Source organism: Pygocentrus nattereri, chromosome 13 (genome assembly GCF_015220715.1).
Source record: "Pygocentrus nattereri isolate fPygNat1 chromosome 13, fPygNat1.pri, whole genome shotgun sequence".
Lineage (NCBI taxonomy): Eukaryota > Metazoa > Chordata > Actinopteri > Characiformes > Serrasalmidae > Pygocentrus > Pygocentrus nattereri.
Genome location: NC_051223.1, coordinates 6974121 through 6990598, shown reverse-complemented (window position 1 = coordinate 6990598; position 16478 = coordinate 6974121). Strand labels below are relative to the sequence as shown.

Below are 16478 nucleotides of genomic sequence, written 5' to 3'. Positions count from 1 at the left end.
AAAGCTTGCCTAAAAGCTGCCCACCAGAAGCTTTGAGACATTGAGCCTCAATCCCGTTTCTTATTTTTACTCCTACTTCTTGTTTTCGAGTGTCGCTTTGCCCCTTGGAAGTGAGCTACAGGGGTGGTGGTTGACATTACTTTATTAACAGCTATTAGCGCTGGTCTGTAGGCGACCCTGCCCGTCTGCAGTGATTGCAAAGGAGGGTAAAGTTCAACCCCTCACTTCTGGGCTTTAGTTACAGAGGGGGAACGCAATAATTATTATTGCCCATCCCTAATTCTTCAGTGATATGAAGTTGAAGTCAGTCAGCTTCTTGTTTGAATTTTCCCGTTCCACCTTAAACGGAGCAGCAGTTATATTCTGGCGCTTAGGCGTTGGTACTGCTGGACAATTTAAGTTGGAAGGGGAAATCTTGGGGATTTTTCTTTTTTTCTACCTCTGAAAAACTATGTAGCCCTAACACTTGGCCCTACCCCTCTATCCACCCTACCCCTAGATGTGAATGCACAAAACGGAGTGCTAAGGGTGCAGTGGTAGGGGCGAGGGCTGAAATGGAACTGGGCCTTCATTTTTCTGTATTTTCAAACTAGCCAACTTTGGCAGGAAAACCGTGATTGCCGGGATGGACCAAACACTCCACAGTGTAACCAATGAGAAGCAGAAGTGTGCATTTCTACACAGATCTGTAGGCGATCTGATCACCTTGTTTGTTCGGCAGGAACTTCAGTAGTGTGTAAATCTCACATATGCATGGGATAAAAATATTGACAATAGAGATCTTAAGTGAGATCATATTAAAGGCCCTTCATGATGAGCCGAAACCCAACGTACTCACATTGATCGTCTATTATTATAAGTGTATGGGTTCTCATCTCAGCACATGCTGCTAGCATTCCTCAACAGGCTAATAACACAGCAGTATCTTAACACTACTGATAATATTTACCTTTCTGGGACATTTTTCAGCTCATGTGCCAGATCCCACAGACCTTAAGGTAGTACCATAGAAAAATGTATACTCAGTAAACATGAGGGAAGCTGTTATAGTGAGGAGTGGCTGCTTCTGGGGTTACCCTGATGGTGTGCTAGATGCTAACATAGCATCATATGCCAAATAGCATTGAATATCAAGATTACACATGTATAACGTGGCACTGGTCAAGCAATATGCAGGCCAAGTCATTGTGACCCGATGCTTGTGGCTTTGCATATAGACATTAGCTCATAGAATTCTACTAATCTAAGGCCCAATCCCATTTCACCCCTTGCCCCTACCACTGAGCCCCTCACACTCTGTTTTGTGTATTCACGTCTAGGTTTAAGGTGTTGAGATAGAGGGGTAGGGCGAAGTGTTAGGGCTACATGGCCCTCCAAAAGGAGTGTTATGAGGAAAAAAAAAAAAAAACTTGCCACGATGGCCGCATGAGCGACCAAAGAAATCCACAAATGTGAAAATTTTCTCTGTTAAAAAATGACAATAACCACTGTTTCAGCTTAGTTTAATATTTTTTCAGTGTATTATGGTTCTTTTCTTCAGAACAAGCACAAAATTTCGCTAATAGCATGCTAATGTCTTGGTAGCTAGCTAGCTAATTTTCCCGTTCCACCTTAAATAGTCCAGCAGTAGCAACGCCTGAAGCACAAGAATGTAACTCCTGCAACATTTAAGGTGGAATGGGAAAATTCAAACAAGAATCTGGTGAATATCTGACTTCAGCTTCATATCACTGAAGAATTAGCAACGGGTGATAATCAATGATTGTCTCTTTGAAAGCGTTTGATGCCCTAAATGTAACTGAAGCCCAGCAGTGAGGAGCTGAACTATACCCTCCTCTGCTGTCACTGCAGACTGGCAGGGACGCCTACAGAGCAGCACTAGTAGCTGATAATGAAGTGATGCTCTTTTAAATTTTTTTATTTGAGGGTCCCATTTCATAGGACAAGATTTTAACCACTACCCCTTGTAACTTAGTTCCAATGGGTTAGGGGGACAATCGAAAACAAGGGGTAGGGATAAAAAGAAGAAATCGGATTGGGCCTAAATGTGCAATTAGACTGTAAGAAGCAGAAAATGCTAAACCAACTTCTAAGGGCGTTTTCACACTTGGGCCATTTCAGTGTCTAAAGTGGAGCCTTGGTTTCTTTTGCAAAAGTGAACATGCCAAACGAACTCAGACCCCTCTTAACGGCCCCAAAAACGAACCGAACAGTACGGTTCATTTGTAGTTCATTTGAAGTTCATTTGTGGTTTGATTAAGTTGTGCATTGTGAAATCAAAACGGCCCCAGTCTGCTTTAGCTTTGCTTTATGGTGAAGACCTCAAGGCTCAGTGTACACACAGCCACAGTCTTCAGCGCTTCAGCAGGTAAAACAGACCAAGGATCATTTATAAGGTTCTACTCAGGATAAAGTCTGTCCAAGATCTGAGACAGACAGCAGAGCTGACCTCGTAAAGTGATAAGATGCGAGAGCTTGCGTGATTTTACCGGGTTAAAGGCTCAAATTGGGCATGCAGCACAATTTACAGCTGCTTTCACTCTGAACGCTGAGCGAATTAAACTTGCTGGGTGGAGCTCAGTGAGGAACACAGCCGAAAACAGAGCCACCACAGCAGACCCACAGGGCCATTTTTCCAATTTTGCGCGATGCACTTCATCTAGTCATTTCAGCGCAGCCAATAGGAGAGCAGCAGGTGGGTCTGGTGGTTCTTCTCATCAGCTGATAGGTCAGATTATCAGAGAACGCTGCGCACATTGCAAGCGCTGCGCACTGTGAGCGCTGTGAAAGGGATCCGGGTTCCGATGGAGCTGTAGTCTGAACAAGACGTGGTTTGAGCTCTCAAAGGAGAGCTCACTTATACTGTGAACACAATACTGAATACTGTGTGACCAATGCCACTTATTCTTGTTTAATCTTGATATTCAATGCAATTTGGCATATGATGCCATGTTAGCATCTATCACACCATCAGGGTAACCTCAGAAGCAGCCACTCCTCACTATAACAGCTTCCCTCATGTTTACTCAGTCTAAATTTTTCTATGGTACTACCTTAAGGTCAGTGGGATCTCGCACAACTTGGACTTAATTGCCTTGTTTAGTGTAAATTACAGAAATGAAGGGTGCGCAGAACTGGATACAAATACAGATTGTAAACCTGTATGTCCATAGAAGTTGAAATATTTACTGCAGAGTAATAATAAGGAATACTAGCCAGCCACCATGTGTAATCACTTAAGGTTGTTTGGCTAAATAGTCCATATAACAATGGGTTGTGAGCTGCATTAAAGGCTTGTTATTTCCTGCTGCGCTAATGAAAACCATTTCTGTAAGATAAGTAGGATCTGGGCGGCTCTGAGCTGCTGATCTACAGCAGGACGTTTTCAACACCCTCACAATAGATTAAGTGTGGATTTGCTAAGATTACATAATGTCCTTTTCTCTCTCTTTCAATACATACTTCAAGGTGCACATTGTGAGGCCTGTTTATTCCTCCATGACGGATGAACTCCTCTTTGGCGTACTTGTGGTATAGCTCATGAGGGCCCTTCTCCATCGCGTCTCACTTTACGATGTGAGTGGAGAAAGCTGGACTTGGGTCAAACAGAAAGCAGCTTTTCCCAGAAAAACATACCCCCCACCCCACCCGCCCAACTACTTTCTGAACCAGTCCCCAGGACATCTGAGTCACCCTCCCTTGTGTCCTCCTTTCCCAAACACCAAATATCTTTGAATACTCACAACTGCGTCTTGCACTATACAAAGAACGAATGGGTACAGAACCACTGGAAGGAATCCTTGTATGAAAGTGTATTAATGTATGGCAGTTAGCTTGTATTATAAAATAGCCTCTCTTCTTGTTCTTGTTTGGCAGTGTGGTCGCTGTCACAAGGTCATTCTCCAGCTGTTATTTAGTATGTAAACCTATAGTTGATCAATGTTAAGGTATTACATAGAACTCCACGTAATAAAAATTCAGTAAAAGTTTGTGTCTGTTTCAACTAATATGAACTAGTATCTTTAAGATAAATCCCTACAGTCCAGACTTGACATCTTCCTGTAAAGGTACAGGGCTGAAAGTAACACCCTGGGCTTTGGGGAAATAAAGCTCAAAGGGAGCCAGAAAGCTTCATATGTCCTTCACCAGGTCAGTGTTGCTTGTTTATCTTCAGCAGTTAGCAAGAGTCTTGAATGGGCATTTGAGCCTAAAACTAGAGTTTACATGTCGAGTTATGCAATATTCTGTAGCACAGCATGGCGTCTCACAGCTTCATCAGCTAGACAGGACTCTTGAACAGTTTTCATTCATCAATCTTCTCTCACTGCAATATCCAGCATGCAACTGTTGGGAATCCCTGTGGTGTCAACCAATCATGACTGCTAGCCAAGCTGTCGAGCAGAACTATAATTCTATATAATATATAATTCCAGCTACCCTGCTAACTTTAGCTGTTAGTTTGTTGTTTAGTTTGTTGTCCTCCTCATCTGCTAAGTCATTTTTGTCATTTGATGTCATCATTGTAATGATGATTTGAAGAGTTGCTACAGTTTTACAGCTGCAATATGATATCTGGCTTCTTAGAGGTAACATTTCAAATCAGTCCACCCCTAAACCTCCACCCTGAAGCAGCTGCAGTTGTCTAAAGTTCCTCCTAGATACATCGTAAAGATCAAGACACATCATTAGAAGGGGTTTTTGTGAGAAGTATCTCTTTAATGCTTGTACCTCACCGTAACAGTTTGGGATCCTGGCCTAAACACTATAATGAGAGATGGAAGGGCCTAGAGATGCCAACTGGCTGAAAACAAAGTTATCTGCTTGTGTTAGAGAAAGCATGTTGGACTCCAGTCCTGGAGAGCTGTAGCTCAACAAAGTTAGCACCTTACTCATTGTGTCTGAAAATACCCCCCTGGTGTTTGGGGCGGGTCCCATGTTATCTGGCTACTCCAGAATTGAATTGCTGCTGACCAATTCGCCATTGCAATACTAATGCTAGCTTCAATGGCACCAAAATGTCTAGTTTAACAATTCTTCTTTTGGAAATTATCTTCCCTAGTTTGGTAATGCAGTCTTCCATACAATGATTGAGATATTACACATCTCCTTTTGTCCTCGGTTTGAGAAATGAGGAACAATTCACTCGTTCCACAAATCTCTTGGGGAAATTGGGCAAGTTTTGAGATTTACAAATATACTGCAGCGCATTGTTAAGTTTTTATGAGGTATCCTGGGCAAAGTAACAATTTCTAGTCTGTGAAGGACCAGTTTGCTACAGTGCCACCCTGAGGCCAACCAGTGTGGTATCTCTGGTATAATATCAAAGACGTGAATCGCCTAAACAATGATCTTTACATGAATTTGCATTTGTGTCTGTTTTATCCTGATGGACAGCATAATGTCAGGGCATCCAAGAGGTTCATCCTGATCAACCTGTGAAGGGCTTGGTTAGCGGACAGTTTTATTAAGGTGCATTAGGAAGCGTGATCTTCCAGTACTGGCCTTTCACTTTTTCCATTTTACAACTAGTCTTAAGCATTATCCCTCCCCTGATCTATGTCCTTTTGCTGGCGCTTAAATATCTTTGGCACTCCTTTCATCAAACCCAATGGCGGCCAAGATGGGTTGGTTAACCACAGCTAGCCACAGTGGTTGAAGCAGACATGGGAACAAACTGGGTCTCTGTCCTAAGGTAAGAAAGAGGTCCAAAGAAATTTTGCAACACCATTTGTCATTTTAGGTGCTGAGGTTCTTCTGCATGGTAAAGTGTGCTGAATCCACTCTACCAGCCAACTTCCCAGAAAATGTTCCGCTGGGGGAAAGATTCCTGTCGCGGGTCTTACCGCATCAAATTTCAGGTGACAAACATAATTTGACATCTAGAACAAATAAACGTTTTAAACGGTTCACGTTTATCATCATGAAAAAAAAAAAAACAGCACAGTGTTATCATGGAATAATGGCTGGGTTGCTTTATCCACATGCTTGAATGTGGAGATTGGAACTCTGTCAGTCAGGTTGAGAGCAGTTGTTCCCTGGCAGAAAACATGCATGCTGAAACCACACTGTAACCTTTACTGGAATCTGGGGACTGTGTGTGGAGACTCACAATTCCAGTACCTCAAAACACCAGCGACTCGAAGCAACTTGGGCCCCAGCAAGTCCCTGTTTCTTCAAGTTGTTATGGTTACAGAACCTCTCCAGTTGCTAACCCACATGCAAAAGGCCGCTAAAGAACCCTGTGACATCATCAAACTGGGCTACCATCCACAGCTTTGACAGGCCAGTCCAAATCTTTTCAATGGTTGGTGAAGTCGGAGGGAGATATCATCAATTGCCAAGGCCTTTCAACAGCCTTTCAGCGTAATGTTAGAGCAGAAAGCAATTTAGCCGAACAAAACAAAACCTATTGAATTGCTTCCTGACGTCTAGGTTCAATGCTCTACAGCAAACTTTATTTTCCATCTCCTTTTCTCAGGCTTCTTGAAAGTTACACATCCTTTCAGACCCATATCACCGAGTTGTCTTCTCACAGTGAAAGGATGATGATTTTCAATCATCTCTCAAAGATGAAAGCTTTGTGTTCTGTTTACTTCTTTCAGTTGCTAACCCACATGTCAGGGACTGCAAGGAACCCTGTGACATCATCAAATCAGGCTACCATCCACAGCTTTGACAGGCCAGTCTAAATCTTTTCAAAAGACAGTGACGTTGGAGGGAGATATCCATCCATCTCCCCAGTCTTTCAATGGCCTCAGCTACCAGTGCAAGCCCAACATGGGAGCAGAAAACTATCTAGCTTACCAAAAATTTGTGACTGGACTGGAACCGACAGACATGACTTTCAGAGCAGATGGTCAGAACTTATCTAATGACGCAAATCATGAGTCTCACTGATTGTCCTTTCAAAAACAGAACATCCCAGCTAAAGCAGCTGCTAATCAAACCCACTCAATGTTAAATGATTGCTTATTAGTTTGTGCACTTCAAAAATGTCCTCTTGAGTTAAGCACAGAAAGCTAATCGTGACCTTGCACAGTGACTGCAATTGCGCGGTACTCAAAGCCAATTTAGTTTAAAGGCCCGAGGTCAAAAGCCAAAATTCCAGAATCCTTCCCGTAGTTCCTGTGAAGTTTTTTGAAAAGGCAAACTGTATTGCTAATGAAATAGGAGCAAGGACAGGGAAGACTGTTGACCTTATGGCAGATGGTGCCAAGAGGTGTAGACACCTTCTGTTTGAAAGAACTTCATGGTTGAACTCGGATCAGTAAGATTCTTCAGGCCTTCACATAGGGCACAAGTCATAGCGCAGTAAGACATATTCAAGAGTACAATGTGTTTCAGTTGTGCTGAATAATAGATGGAACCCCATGGTCCTTCTCACCTGCAATCTATCCATCTGAGTGAAAGTTCAAAGTTTCCAGAAGTAGACTTTGCACTCCAAGTTCAGTACATCTACAGGCTGGTGTCCTAAGGGCTGGGTTGATTGCAGATACACAGTTGAAAAATAAAATGCTCACAAGTCTTCAATACTTACCATGTCCTGGTGAACAAGACCAGTATCCAGCAGAGGGCAGTATGTGCACATGTAATGGCACTTCCTGACAAATTCGTGTTTGGGAACATCTCTAGTGTTCCTGGACTCTAAACTTGTGTCTAAATTAGTACAGAAAAGCATGGACAGAGGTGAATTTTTAGATATACACTACTCACAAAAAGTTTGTGATATTTGGCTTCCGGGTGAAATATCAGGATGAACCTAAAATGCACTCTAACCTTCACAGGTGCAATTAATGTGACCTTCTCTAAACTTTTGAATGCATATGTCCAACTGTTCAATATTTCTGTACTTTTTGCACAACTTGCTGTTCTCTAACAAGGAGCTTAACGGCAAGATGGTGGTGGTGTTGTGTGGGCAGGTGTGTCTAGGCAATACAGAACTGCTCTACACTTTGTGAATGGTACAGTGAGAAGCCCATACTACTGAATAACATCAATAATGCAGTCATTGTACCTCTGCATGAACAACACAGGCCTAATTTCATCTTAATGGACGATGATGCTCCAGCTCATCGAGGTCACGTCATTAGGGAACGGCTGCTGGAGACTGGGGTACCTCAAATGGAGTGGCCTGCACTTTCTCCAGACATGAATCCCATAGAAAACCTATGGGATCAGCTGAGTTGCCGTGTAGAGGCTCGTAACTCTGTACCTGAGAACCTCAATGACCTGAGGGCCGCCCTTCAAGAAGAGTGGGATGCCATGCCTCAGCAGACAATGAGTCGACTTGTGAGCAGCATGAGACGTCGCTGTCAAGCTGTAATTGATGCTCAAGGGTACATGACAAGTTATTGAGACACTGACATTTTTTGTTGGGGTGTAGCCATCACTGTTGTTGGCTTCTGTTTCAGTAAAGTGAGAAATCACAACTTTTTACGTTTTCCATAAATTTCACCCGAAAGCCAAATATCCCTAACTTTTTGTGAGTAGTGTATACGCATGTTTTAGAGCACACAGTCTCAACGACTACAACGACTGCATAGGTCAAGAGTGCTCACAGGTGGTGGTGGTGGTGTTAGATCTGACAATGTGCAAACTCTTTTTTTGTCTGTTTAATTTTTACCAGTAACATCTACACATCCATTCAGACCCACAGCATTGAGCCATCTGCAAGAACATTTTCCCACACTTCAAAAGCTTAGTTTTACAATTTGGTTGCATTTTCTGCTTATGATCCAAGCAATCCTACACACGTTCAGTGGTATTGAGGTCTGGACTCTGGGGTGGTCAGTCCATTGCCCATCTCCTTTTCTGAGTTAGGGTTTCTTGAGAGCTATACAACTTTTCAGACCTATAGCGCCGAGCCGTCTTCTCACAGTGGAAGGATGGACAGAAACACCTGTGCATGTTTTCAGACCTGAAGCAGCTTGATTTGCTCCTCTCAAAGATGGAAGCTTTAAGTGCTGTTTATCTGATGGGGGCAGTTTTGGTGACTACCAGGTCTTCCAGGTGGTTGCTGGGAGTCCAGCTGTGTATATACATTTCAATCATTTTTTGAATTCCTGTTTTAGAAATTCCTTTTTTCACATAAGTGTCTCATATGGACTGTCTTGCATGTAATTGCCTCAGAAATATTTGGCCATTGTGACTGGAAACTAAAGAAATAAAGGGTGGCCTCTGAATTTGCTAGTACTGAATATAGTGTATAAGTGCTTTTTATCTGATGAGGGCAGTTTTGGTGTCTATCAGGTCTTCCAGGTGGTTGCTAGGAGTCTTCTAGGAGTTTTCTCTGTAGCTTTTAATCATTTTTGAGCACTTTGGGAAACTCCCAGAGAAATATCTTCTGAAAAAAAGGAATGATTTGAACGTAATGGCTATTTCTTCCTGGACAGGTAACTTTTAGCCAGCATGTAGAATCCTGCCTTTCACACCCTTATACACTGAAACAGCCCATGAAGCAGCACTTTTAATTGGTCAACTTTAATCTTAAACTATTCTACATAATAAATAAAGCACAAGTTATGAATGTCAGGTACACAATCCCAAGGATCAACACAGCTTGTCATCATATGGAAGGTATGCAGGCACTTAAGACGGCCATGAAGTCAGAACTGTACAATTGTTTTATGGGTGGACGAGTCGGCACAAGACCATAGCGTTGGGGGAACGGAGTCGCGTCATTCCGTCCCCAACAGTATAACAACGGCATGAACACAGACGCAGTGCTGAGAGAACACAGTTATAACCGGGGTAACAGTTACAGTTTCACAAGGTGGCACTGTACGAGTTCATTCATTGCGAGCAATATTAATATTTTTGGGAGTAGTTTTCATTTAAAGGGGTTGACATCATGCTCGGCATAATACTGACTTCAGGACACTCAACTGTTCAAAAGTTTGGAATCGATGCTTTCAATAACATAAAAGCTGCAATCAATAAGTGGTTAAGATGTAAACAAAGTCATTTAAAGCGATTTAATATGGAATGCTCAGCTTTAGGTTGAGACTTGTTCATAATGGTGGTGATAGGAACCAGATGTCCACCACTAAAAGCTCTCTTGCAGAAAGTTATTACATAAAATGGTTAAACATATGCTGCCTGATGCCTGGGAGACTGCCTTACAATAATTTTTATATGGTTTTGGGCTAAATCACATATATTTTAAAATATATTCATGGTAGAGTGGCACTGTAAGGTAAAATATTCCCCAAAAACAACTTAGTTTTTTTAGATTTACCACTTTCTACCATCATCAGCATTTCATATAGAAACCCAGAAGCCTCGTGCAGGTTCACTGATGGTTTTGGAATGTAAATTAAATGGCTATAATTGTGCTGTAGTCATGGTGACCCCTGGTTCCATTCACCACCACTGTAAAGACATCCGAGTCTCTACAATCAATCATTTCACACCAAACCGCCCTGAATGACTCTGTTTACATCTTAACCACCGAATTATGCAAAAATTTATAAAAACTGGTGAGAATTTCTCTTTGACTGGAAAATTGTTCTGCAAAACAAACAAAAGGAAAGACTGGGGAAGCTGTAGAACATCAAAAATGATTATATATTTTATCCAGATTGCCTCCTATTTCAATAGGGATCAAAGATTGAGGCAGAGAACTGTACAAAAATAGTTATAAACAGATAATTATAGCACATTATTTACAATTTAATGATTTTTTGTTCCAACATATTGAACAGACATTTGACATCTAGTTTAGAATATTTAAATCTGTATATACAAAATAACAAAAAAAGTATTTAAATGAGTGAACAAGTGAATCCAAACTTGTGAACAGTAGTGCATTTTACAGTCTGTTAGTTCTCAGTACAGTAAAGGAAATAAAAACAATCTGCATCCAAGTCAGGGAAGTCAGGGAATGCTCACTCAGTGACGCTTGGAGAGAGAACGAAGAAAATATCTCCAAGTAACCAGAATGGAAGTCTGTGTACCGAGACCTTCGCCTTTTAATTTCATGGGCCGCTGACTGTATAACAGTCCCAGTTGCATCGCTGTTATCAGAAGAAAACCTTGTTTCTCCAAAATGGTAACTTTACAGGAGAAGGAAAAAACCTACTTTACTTTTAATGTAAGTCAATGGAACCAGATGTTTTTCCAGGTCATTGTCAGGCTTTTCGTTTAGTCCATTCATCCTGATATTTACACACAATGTAAAGGGTACCAGGTATTTTCAAATCATGTCAAAAACTGAAAAACGTCAAAAATGGAGATATGAGCTTTTCTTCCGACAGCAACGATATACAACCGGATTTCTAAGACGCTGGACACAATCAGCATGAAGTTCAGCTGGCTGTAGTGGCAGACAGCACTTTTAAATTCTGCCCAATATCAGGATCTTGATGCAAAGCTATGCCAAAAACAACAATGAAAAATGCATTAGTTTGGCAAATACATGTACAAAACCAGGAGAAGGTGTATGTGAATGAGCGTCTGGGGTAAAGGTCAGAAGCAGGCGTCTCCCCACAGAACGTTAATGTCGTCGGCCTTCTCGTTTCAATAAAACCAGATCGAAAAATAAAATAAACTTTGAAAATGTCATAAAATAAACTCTTATTTCAACATTTGGAGACACACTGAGTTTGAAGACATTGGAGATTATAATGTTGATTATACAGTACTGTGCAAAAGTCCCCTTAATTTATGTGCCAGGCCATTTAGTACAAGTTACTTATTTTCAGCTACAAGAAAAAAAAAGTAGAAATATATTTAACAGAGAATTTTATTTATATATATATATATATATATATATATATATATATATATATATACACACACACACCCACACACACATACGGTACTGTGTGAAAGTCTTAGGCACCCAAGACACATATTCAAAATCTATTTATTTGTGTAGTTTGTGTTTATTTGCTAAGAAGTGTTAATATTTGAATAAACAAAATGTATAGAATATTTATTAATAAATATATATATATATATATATATATATATATATATATATATATATATATATATATATAAAGTGATTTTTCTCAATGTTATTGTGTTAGTGTGTTTGTTTAACCATTGTGATAAATTATATGGACCCAAGAAATTCTTGTTACTTTTTATTGTTTTTATGTTTATTTGAATTATGAATATGACTTTATTCTAATGTATACTGTGATAAACTCACTGCTGAGGTCAATTGTTTCAAAATTTGCTTAGATGCCTAAAACTTTCGTACAGTACTGTGTATATATACATACACACACACACACACACACACACACACATATATATATATATATATATATATATATATATATATATATATATATATATACACACACATACACACACACACACACATATTTATTTACAATTCAAATTATTAGTATTTAATGTGTTCACCTTTCATTCATGCATTCAGTCTGCAGGGATATCCTCTCTCTCAAAGATGAAAGCTTTAAGTACTGTTTATCTGATGGGGGCAGTTTTGATGCCTACCAGGTCTTCCAGGTGGTTGCTAGGAATCCAGCTGCCTCTATATATTTCCATCATTTTTTAAATTACAGCTTTCTCCTTTTTTCACTTTATCTTATAAGTGTCTTATATGGATTGTCTTACATCTAAAAGCCTCTCCGGAAAAATAAACAGCTTGTACTTAAAGGCCATTGTGCCTGGAAACTAAATAAATAAAGGGTGGAATTCGCAAGTACTGTAAATGGTCATACATACAATCATCTCTAAAACAGTCTGGATTTATCTTACAAGTAGTGGCAGCATCTCACCTTCGGTTTTAATGAAAAACCGTCTCGCTTAACTGACCTTTGTTGTAACACACAAAAAAACAGGATGAAACTATCCAAGCCAAACTCCATTCAATTCACTGTCTCAGGAAGGAAATGACATCACCGCAGGAGACAAAGACCTAATTGTACCCCAAGAGAAACAAGGAGAATAGGGACAGACAAGAGATAAAAGCACCCAATTAATTCTAAATATATAAGCCATCAGTTCATCAGTTGCAAAACAAACCCGTTCCGGCTGGACTGGTAATGATTCTGGGCTCAATACAAAAGATACAAGTCCATTCATTAGAATATCCCTGCAAACCGGACAGCCATTTCCGAGTGGCAGTTAATCAAGCCAGTTTTCAGACTTCTTACAAAACTCCAAATCCCATAATCCTCTGAGCAAATTTGCAGCTGGCGTCAGGTCGCCTCTAGTCCATCAGGTCCGCTTGGGTTTGCATTTTGTCCAGACCCTTGGTCCTTCTGTGTAGTATCAGTTTATCGTCGTAGATCTTTACACTTGGCTTATTTGCATGTCGTCCTCGTCGCGAACGGCGGGTTGCGGAACCCTTGCGTCGTTCCGCCGTTCCCACGGTGACAAGTGGTCGCCACTGCTCACTTGAAAAGGAGGCGCGGGGCCTCCTGCAGCGACAGGCGGGTTCGCGGGCCACCCGGTAACAGGCCGCTGAGCTCCGGCCCATCCAAAGCCATGCTGAGGGCCCGTGGGGGAGTGGCATTCGCCATAGGTTGGCGAGCGCGGGACTGGGGGGCCTTGCCCGCTGTGGTAGAAGATGGAGGCTGGTTCCCTGTGGTCCTGTGGAAACCGTAGGAAGAGGGGGCAAAAGGGAGAGGGAGGGGGAAAAGAAATAGATTCAGTCAGTGAAATGGTGCTGCTTCAGCCAGGGAAAGTGGCAGGGTTTTAGGAGTGGCAGCTTCAGTAGAAGTGGCAGCAGAAGCTTTGGGAGTGCAGGCAGCAGTGTTAAAGTGCAGCCAAAGCTACAGCGATGTTGGTGTGATCTCGCTCAGCTTGGCAGGAGGAGGAAGAGCAGTGGCAGCTGCAGCACTGATGGCCAAGGTATGGATGGAACAGCAGAAGCCGTTTTTTAGGGTTGTTAGTCACATTTTACTCTCTGAAAGACAACCACCACAAATGACAGAGAGAGAAAGATAAGCAAATGAGACATTAGTCAAAAGCAGCCTTTGAGACATGGCGGTGGTAGTGCCAACAGAGCTTGAGGAAAAAGCAGAGTAAAATAAATGAGGAACAAATTTCTTTTATAAGCCTTAGTCACCTTACCCAAGAACTACTTTTGTCCACTTTGATGTCAAGGTGACAGCACCTGTGAGGTGATTTTTCTTTCTGACATGTTTGTGCCAATATGACAACTGGCTCTGTAGCTTAGTGTATATCACAGTGATCTACACCGATCAGGCATAACATTCTGACCACCCTTCTTGTTTCTACGGTCAATGTCCATTTTATCAGCTCCACTTACTGTATAGCTGCACTTTGTAGTTCTACAGTTACAGACTGTAGTCCACCTGTTTCTCTGATACTTTGTTAGCCCCCTTTTAAACAGTTCTTCAGACCCCCATGGACCCTCACAGAGCAGGTACTATTTGGGTGGTGGATCATTCTCAGCACTGCAGTAATACTGACATGGTGGTGGTGGTGTGTTAGTGTGTGTTGTGCTGGTCTAAGTGGATCAGACAGAGTTTTTAAACACCTCAGTGTCACAACTGGACTGAGAACAGTCCACCAACCAAAAATATCCAGCCAACAGCGTCCTGTGACCACTGATGAAGGACTAGAGGATGACCAACACAAACTGTGCAGCAGCAGATGAGCTTTCATCTGACTTTACATCTACAAGGTGGACCGTCAAAGGTAGGAGTGTCTAATAGAGTGGACAGTGAGTGGACACAGTGTTAAAAACTCCAGCAGCACTGCTGTGTCTCATCCACATTGCACAGACCAGCGCAACACACCAACATTACCACCACCACGTCAGTGTTACTGCAGTGCTGAGAATGTTCCACCACTCAAATAGTACCTGTTCTGTGGGTGATCATGGGGGTCCTGACCACTGAAGAACAGGGTAACAAAGTATCAGAGAAACAGATGGACTACAGTCTGTAACCGCAGAACTCAAAGTGCTCCTATACAGTAAGTGAAGTGTACTTCTCTGAAAAACTGATGTTGGCACAAAAGTACCAACCTCATGTAGAAGACGACAAGCCCTCATCAGTTAACTCGTCAGCTCATCTGAAGAGGCCAACACGAAACCTTGGCTAACGTTAAAACTTACTGATTTCCTTTGATTATTTCTAAATAATACTTTCAAAATGCCTTCCTCTACAAACCTTGTGAGTTTTTTTTTCACCTAAAAAGGCTAAAAGTCCTTTTTTGTTGTTATTTTCTTCACTCTGGTTACCAGAATATCCTTTCATGAACTTTTAAAAACACTCAAATATCAAAATTCATCATTCCTACAGGTGGGCTGTATATTTCTTAGCATGTTGGCCTCATCTATCCAGTTCAAAACCAACTATATTTGGTGTAAGGAGGAGATTCACAATCACCTTTTTAATAAACCACAGACATTGTACAGGCATTAACACAGGACAGTTGCACAGTGACAAACTACTGGGCATGCAGTGTGAGGTGGACTGCTGGTTTGAGATGGATGGAGAAAGGTTGAGGACAGAAATGAAGGAGAACACAATGGCTGCTGATCTTGCACAGTGTTTACTACAACTACTCACGTCAAGCCTCTACCTCGGATTACCTTCTAAACCAGTCCAGTCTAAAATAAGATGGTCCTTTTACTGGAATTCAACAGTAATTACCTTTGTGTGAATGTAATCCAGCATCTATATCCTGCAGCAATCTATCGGCACGAGACCTACTACCATGGCTAAATCAGCCTGGTTTGGGTGACCTGGGTGACTATTTACATTAAATTAACATTCATGGCGTTTGGCAGACGCTCTTATCCAGCAACTTACAATTTGATCATTTTATAAAAGGTAGGCGAAGGTAGTGTTAGGAGTCTAGCCCAAGGACTTACTTGCTATAGTGTAGCGTGCTTACCCATGCGGGGGACTGAACCCCAGTCTATAGCATAGAACGCACCCACCACACTATACCAACCACCGAAGGGGTAGCTCCAAACAACTGCACATATTAAATTATTTAGATCTCAAGTTGTGGAACATTCACCAAAACAACAATACTTTTAATAAAACAGCCATAAATGTCCAAAAAAGTACCATCACTGTGTGAATGATGTCTATGTGGGACTGTTTTGGCCTCTTATTTGACATGCATTGGGAAATGAATGACCTTTGACAGTCTCTTTGGCATACCCAACCGAACCCAAGCAAAACCATCCTTTGAGCGAAATTCTTGGGAATAAAGCGCTATAGCTTTACTGCCCAGCGGCAACAAAGGATCTTAATCCGGCTCTGCCTATTACATTTCCTGGGAAATTATGGAGAGATGAACAGAATGCATGAACAGAAGGAGATGCATTACCTGAAAAGCTGAAGCTTCTGTTGGTTTTACAGTCAAGCCAGTATTTTGGGGGAATTTTTGTAAATTCTAAAGAAATTGCTCCTTCATTTTCCTGGCTGCAACTGCCAAAACATACCAGGATCATTCAACAGAAATGTCCGTTTTTGTGTCCCTAGCGTTCACAGATATATTATACTTTTTAA

General features: G+C 41.4%; 1 protein-coding gene across 7 annotated transcripts in view; it reads right to left on the bottom strand.

Annotated features, from left to right (window-relative positions):
- Positions 1-12286: 12286 nt before the first annotated feature.
- Positions 12287-16478, bottom strand: part of plekha1b (pleckstrin homology domain containing, family A (phosphoinositide binding specific) member 1b) — a 58480-nt gene continuing 54288 nt past the window's right edge. For 4 of the 7 annotated variants that reach the window (XM_017710556.2, XM_017710557.2, XM_017710554.2 and 1 more), the window contains one exon: positions 12287-13572. In XM_017710556.2, coding sequence (XP_017566045.1) covers positions 13374-13572 — 199 coding nt within the window. In that variant the 3' untranslated portion in view covers positions 12287-13373. Of the gene's footprint in view, positions 13889-16478 lie in introns of all 7 variants that reach the window. The other 3 variants (XM_017710558.2, XM_017710559.2, XM_017710561.2) reach the window with 1 other exon arrangement.